The 6,985-nt window shown below is 39.4% G+C and overlaps 1 protein-coding gene across 1 annotated transcript; it reads left to right on the top strand.

Moving 5' to 3' along the window:
• Positions 1 to 452: 452 nt before the first annotated feature.
• cyb5b (cytochrome b5 type B) lies at positions 453 to 6,719 on the top strand. The gene is made up of 5 exons (XM_083650930.1): positions 453 to 836; positions 1,353 to 1,481; positions 2,810 to 2,836; positions 3,613 to 3,644; positions 3,756 to 6,719. The coding sequence occupies exons 1-5, from the start codon at positions 636 to 638 to the stop codon at positions 3,844 to 3,846; spliced, it is 480 nt and encodes a 159-aa protein (XP_083507056.1). The 5' UTR covers positions 453 to 635; the 3' UTR covers positions 3,847 to 6,719.
• The last annotated feature ends 266 nt before the right edge of the window (positions 6,720 to 6,985 follow it).

Genomic DNA, 6,985 nt, shown 5'->3' with positions numbered 1-6,985 from the left:
ACGCTCAAGAAATGATTCAGTGGCATAGCTGTATGCATAATTTGTTGACATGATTGATGTTTTTGAACTATAATGTTAGCATTGTTTGTATGTTAAAAACTGTATTTTCCCTGTTTGCTTTGGCAAAAATTGAACTGAATTATTAGCTAACGCGCTCTTTCCATGTAGGCTAATTAGTCTATTATATTATTATTGTTGTCCTTAAAAAAAATCATGAATGCGCAATGAAAGCGCAGAGTTGACAGCCTTTGCATGCTACACGAAGTCTCGTGATCATCAAGTGGTCTATTTCTATTGGTTACCACTCTGAATCGCTCTGTTTCATTGGTCATTTGGAGAACTCGGCGTGTTTTCATTGGATGGCAAAATAATGCTAATGTCATTGGCCCGTTTCACATGTCTGATGATGTACCGGTTAGGGTGGCTTTTTCGCAACCCAGCGTTAGCATCTGTGCTAACATTGGTGTTTGTTTAGGTTAAGTCGCCCTACTACTACGGTGTAATTTCGAGCATTAGCGTTAGCAGGGTAATGTTAGCATTTGAAACTGGGTAAACTGATAGACGTTGGGGGACATATCTGCTAACACAAGCTAACGCTAACTAGCTTCTCAACGAGAGACTTGCAGGCTGTCAGGATGGACGAGGAAATCAACGACAACCTTATCAACACAGAGGATATATCTGCCAATAACGCCAATGTTGAAGAAAACGGCGAAACGATAGAAAGTGGAGTAAAATATTACACTCTCGAAGAAATAAGATCACATAATATGAGCAAGGATACATGGCTTATCATCCACGATAAAGTATATGACGTCACGGGTTTCCTTGAAGAGGTAAGAGCCCTTTCTGGTTAACCTTTGAGGTTAACTCAGCTGTAATGACCTTTTAGGTTTAGGTTACCTTACCTGTAGTAACATCAATGCCCCTGGGACTATTCCCTGGAATTCGAAATGACGTGAAACGTATAGTATTAGTATTACCCACCCTGACAGACTGTGCTAACTTTGGATTATTTAAACATTTCGTCACAACAATACTGTTAAAATAGACCCGGGTAAGACATTACCATCTCTACCTCGGGGTTGTACAGGTTAAGACATGGTCAGTTATAGCTGGCTAATTAGAGAAACTATACTGTACACTGCTTATACTGTGTGGGTTCCCACTCTTGAGGTAGCCTGCTGTTCGCTAGAAGTGTCATAGTTGTTGCTGAGAATATTTCAGAGATAACCATGCTTGAATTTAAAGGCAAGATAACCAAGCAGTGACATCTGTATTGATTGCACATGACGAGGAAGAGTAGAGTCAGGTCATTAACCAGCTAACTTTGTCCCATTCTGTGGTTTCAGCATCCAGGAGGTGAGGAGGTTTTGCTGGAGCAGGCGGGTACAGATGCCACCGAGAGCTTTGAAGATGTGGGCCATTCCACAGATGCCAGAGAGATGCTCGAGCAGTACTACATTGGCGAGCTTCATATGGTAATGCCAGGTCTCTTTTAGCTCCTAAAGAGTCGTTTCTCTATCAAAAACAGCATTTACATTGTTAAAGACGGACACATCAAAGGTTACATACATGTGCTCAGCTGTAGGGCTGTATTAGAACCATGTTGTGATGTGAGGTGTAGTTGGAATTTGTAAATGCAGAGAAATTAAGACCTGTGTGTAAACAGAAAACAGAACCATACAGAATTAAGCTTGTACTTTCGCAACCAGTGACTACCATTCTCAACACAGTGGCTGGTAAGTGCCAAAACTGATAAGACTCTTTCACAATTCTACCAGCCAACAACATGTTTTTTAGAATAGACGGACCTCCAAATGATGGTTAGTTACTTGCCAGAGTGTCTGGTAGTGGAGACAAATTAAACGTCAGCAGCCAAAAACATTTGGTTGGTGGCTGTTCGTAATTTGCCACTTGCGTATGCTGTGTTGTAACTTAAAATCTTAGCTTAAATACTTTGGCTCTGTGAAAAGCTTATTGTTTTCTTGCGTAACTGCAGAAAATGTGTAGCCGAGGGATGATTCAGCGCTCTTGATTTTGTTATATCCTTCGCTCGTTCAGGCCCTCTCTCAGGGACTGACAGAATGCTAGAGGCAAAGATTTGGAAAGGCAAGACAGGAATTCACTAATAAGCCAACATTTTAAATTAAACATAGTTTGATGAATCAAGTCAAGTGCCTAATCATTAGCATCTTGTTACGTCAGTTAACCGCCCGTGCCAACAACACTGATTCATGTATTTTGTAACTAAACTTGTGCACCAGTCACTATAGACTTCCTTAGCTGCACTGGGAGATCTTGCCAGAAGGACAACAGGCAGGCAGTGCAGCACTTTACAACTCTCTAGGCAGTGTGGCCAGAATGAAACCACGCCTAGAGTTGCCAAATGACACGTGGAAGACAGAGAGCATGGGGCAAAAGATTCTGTGGCCTTATCAAACTGTCCCAAGCTGACACAGCTGACACAGACATATCCAAGAATAATGTAGCATGACATGGGGTTGAATATTTCAATGAGATGTGTTGACATGTTTACACTTGTAAATTGGGGAGTATTTTGTGTAGATTGATAAAACAATCTGTTCTCTCCAAAACAACTCAATCCAGTCCATTTTGAACTCCGGGGTTGGATATTTTTAGAACGCTGTGTAGAGTCTGATTGATACAACATATTGCCAGTTGCATTACTCAGAAGTAGATCAGCAATTATGATCACAGTCACATGACATCAAAATCCTGTGTAACATTAAAGATAGCGTGAAGATAGTAATGTGAATCTGCTAATAATTATTTTTTTTCTTCTTAGGATGACAGAAAAAAAGATAATTCCAAGGTAAGCGCCATTTTACTTGTGTTAATAATTTATCCCGTTTACATATCTCACCTTTTCTTTACTGTAGTCGCAAGTGCTTTAGATGAACATAAAGCACGTATATTGTAATACCGTTATTTGTGTCTGCTATGTAGCGTTTCTCTTTGTTTGTTTGTTTTTTGCTAGTTTCGTGTAGGGTTGTCAAAAGTATCGATAGTATCGATAAAAGTCAATACTAAAAATTAGAAACGGATACAATACTCATTTGCAACAGGTATCGATAAGTATCAATACTAAAAATTTGAAACGTATACAATACTCATTTGCAACTGTATCAATATCAACAGTGCTTTCTCTTAATGAAAAATCAAACATACCACTGATTTGTCCCTCCCTGTCATTGGTGGGTATCTTTTGCTTCAACAAGTTCAAAGTATTCTGATGACTAAAGCAGGCGTAATCTGCTGTGTTATGATAGGCTGATGACTAGAGCAGGGGTAATCTGCTGTGTAAGGTCAAAGTTTTTAATGAGTTTTATTGGGCCTAGATTATGGAGAAGCATGCATCTGTCTGTCCATCTGTCTTTGTTCATTTTTTATGCCTCTTGATGTGTTGTCATCTCGCTGCGTGGTGTTGAAAATGGTATCGAGTATCGATATTTTCCTGGGTATCGGTATCGAAGTAGAAATTCTACTATCGTGACATCCCTAGTTTGGTGGTAGATTATTGTTTTTCATCAAGTGTCCAACTCAAAATCTCTTTTTAAACCTGTGTTCCTTGTGCATGTTCTCCTACAGGACGTATGTAATTCCTCGTCAGGAGAGTCCAGGTCAGTCATGATTATTAGGTCATCAAATTCATATCATGGTTATCATTGATGCTGTGTCTTTTTGTTTTCAATTGTCCTGGCCCAAAAAGTCCTTTCTGCTTTTTTCCATAGCTCTTGGACCACATGGTTGTTGCCTGCTGTTGTTGCAGTCGCTGTGGGAATCATATATCGCTATTATATGCTAGAGCACAAGTCCTCTTGAGTGCTGGCTTTCCCTTCATCTCATTCTTTTCATATGGAGGCCTTAGAAATGTTTGACCAAAACCTAATCATGCTGAACGCACACAATGAGGGAGTGTCTGGATCCTTTTGCAACGAGGATGTACTTTTATCCTTCTATATCTACATCTAATTTCGTAGACTTCCTCCAATCAGCAGTTGGGCAGAGACATTTAATAAAAATGTCTTGCCTTTAATTAATTTCTTTGTTATTTTCTCTCACTATGCCTGTTGTCACTCACATGTCTTTAACTTGCCCATTCATATGCATTCAACAAGAGTTGGTCTCCATGTTAATTTCCCATTTCCCCACACAGGGTCCAAAATTATTATTTTTTGTCCACCGGCCAAATGGCTACTGTGAATGTTCAAATTTGACCAGCCACTCAATAGATTACCATTGTTTAGTTTTGCTGGTGATCAGCCACTTGCATATTATACCAGCATTTTGGCTGGTGGCTGGTGCTAATTTGGAACGCTGACCCCACTTCAGTGTTTTTGTTAACGGCATGCTTTATCAAAACCAACTCTACACAGTTAAGACAGAATGGAAACATTAAATGATAAGTTAGTATTGAGAAAGGTAATAGAACCAGGGGTAATAATGTAAAAGGAAATATATTTTTTTACAAGCTACTGAATTATAACTTTAATTTCTTAAAGCAAAACATTTGCCACTTTTAAACCAGCTTTGTATCATTACAATATTGGTAAGATATGCAGATGTTTGCTTTACCTTCCCTCCATGTTGCCTGCATCGAGAGCTCCCGGTTCATTTACTGACAGAAGCTCCGCCCCCACCAACTGGTATGGCTCATTAAGGCTCTGATCCAACTGTCCATGCATCCACAACAATTTATAAATACAATAGACCCTTTTCATGGGGGCCATTTTGTGTCGAAAAGGCGGGGTAAACACCTGGCAAGCAAAACACTAATGAGGGTTTCCAAATTCCAATCATGGAAGTTTGAAACCCTCAGTAGTCAGAGATGAGGTTCAAAAGTGGCAAATAGTTCCTTTAAGTTTTGGTTGAGTGTAAGAAGTGTCTTATTTAGTCCCAGCTCCCAAAATACTACTGTTGGTTCAGGAACTATCCGTTTATTTAATTCACTCATTACAGCACAGTTCTGGCGTTAAGCAATGGTTGATTTATGTATCTTTCAAATATGTATATATAAAGTCAATGTCAAATCTTTCTATCCTTTTTTAAATTGGTGATTAATTATATTGCATCAGTGATTATTTAAGGTAAAGTGTGTTCTAACTTGTTTCTTTTCCCTACAGTTACCTTATCAAGAATCAAATGCTTATTTGTGTATGCAAAAAAAAAACAGATCATGAGATCAATATACATTTATGTAACAATCACATACAGTATTTACATTCTGAGTTGTTAATGGAACATTCTGCCAATTTTCAACCAGCTTTGTATCATTGCAAAAGCAGTAGTCTTGCCAGACTTCCCTCCCTGCCGGGAGAGAAGTCTGGCTGCATGGAAACAGGCTGCTGGCATAAGCTCTCCCATTGGAGCCGTCCATTTCAGCCAGTCTCTTTCCGCTGCCTGCAAGCTCTGCCATTGGCTCCGACCCGCTCTGGCTGACCGGGTGCGCCCATATATGGATTTCCTTTCCGCTCCCTCTGTGACGAATCTGTCTATCTCAAATGCCTGCGCCGCTGTGAAACAACATCATCCACACTGCTAGCTTGTTGCTATATGCTGGAAATGATTGGATCTGTATTGTGCCCGCTTGTTACTTTCGGTGGATAAATGTGAACGTAAACAGCCTTTTCCCCCCGCTATACCAGAGTGCCAGCCAGTACAGCCAGACTCTCCCCCGTTGTAGGGAGAGAGTCTGGCAAGCGAGCCTACAAAATCAGTATAGTATATGTGAAAACTGTAAACAGTTTTGCAATCATTCATTTAGTTTGACAGTTATTGAGAGTTGATTTGAGTTCAGTTGTGGACCAGTGATGTCATTTGTGCAGGAATGACATAACTTTACAGTTTTCGGATATACTACTGATTCTGTAATGATACAAAGCTGGTTGAAAATCGGTGGAGTGTTTCTTTAACAGAACATCCGTCTCATACTATGCACACATTAATTTAACTGGTATTCTACAGTATGTAATATTTGAGAGTGAATATTTTTCGAATGCAAACCCTCGAAGGAAGAGAAGCATTTGTTTTGATGATTCTGTTTTTAAGTTGTATGACTGCTCGCTGTGCATTTCATTACATCGTATTTAATTATTTTTCTTCTGAACTTTGTTTCATTGTTATGCAGTCAGCTTCGTCGTATATTTAGAATGGTGCTAACACTGTCGCTGGAGGGGGTTTGAATTGTATTCCATCAAGTCTAATGTGTGTTTCTTGTTTCACTATTGTTGGTAAACTGCGGTGCTTGCATGGATAGGTATCTATCTGTCTACAGTTTGTCACCATGTGGTTATTTCAATTGCTGATCACATTTGCATTTTTTTTCAAACACATTGTTTAGAGCTAATGATATAGCAGCACCACTGAACATGTTTTGCATAGCACTAACACAATTGCTCTAAACGACTGAAATTACCATGATCTTATTCCATTTCACGATCAGAAAAAAAACATTGTACAAAAAACAGTATAAAGACCAAAACAAATTGAAACCCATTTATCTGCCTTGTACCCACCTACATATTCAGCCTGAAGTTAGTCAGTTCTCAAGATTTGATAATTATGACATGCTGCTATTTTTACATGCTTCGAGTACATTACCACTTACTGATTGACATCAGAATTTGGTAGATTGACCTTTTAGGGTACGCAATTGTCATCTTAATACATTTCATCTGCCATTTCCTGTCCAAATTCCGTTCAATAAATTAACCTTTTCTAAGCAGTGTTGGTAGTCTGACTTGTTATTAATTCCTATTGAAATCAGAAATAGCTGTTGAGTCTCCTGTAGGAGTTGTGGGGCTAATTCAGTGAAACCTCTGTGATGGGAGGAGCCCACTTGATAACCGCAGTGACACACACCAAACCCTGCTCTATGGTCTCCATTGGTGGGGTAGTGCATCACTCTTAACATCTGAATTGGATCACCTTGGATTTTGGCACAAGGGACTGTCACTGATCA

Source organism: Poromitra crassiceps (assembly GCF_964638095.1).
Source record: "Poromitra crassiceps genome assembly, chromosome: 14".
NCBI lineage: Eukaryota > Metazoa > Chordata > Actinopteri > Beryciformes > Melamphaidae > Poromitra > Poromitra crassiceps.
This window is presented reverse-complemented; position numbering and strand designations above follow the sequence as displayed.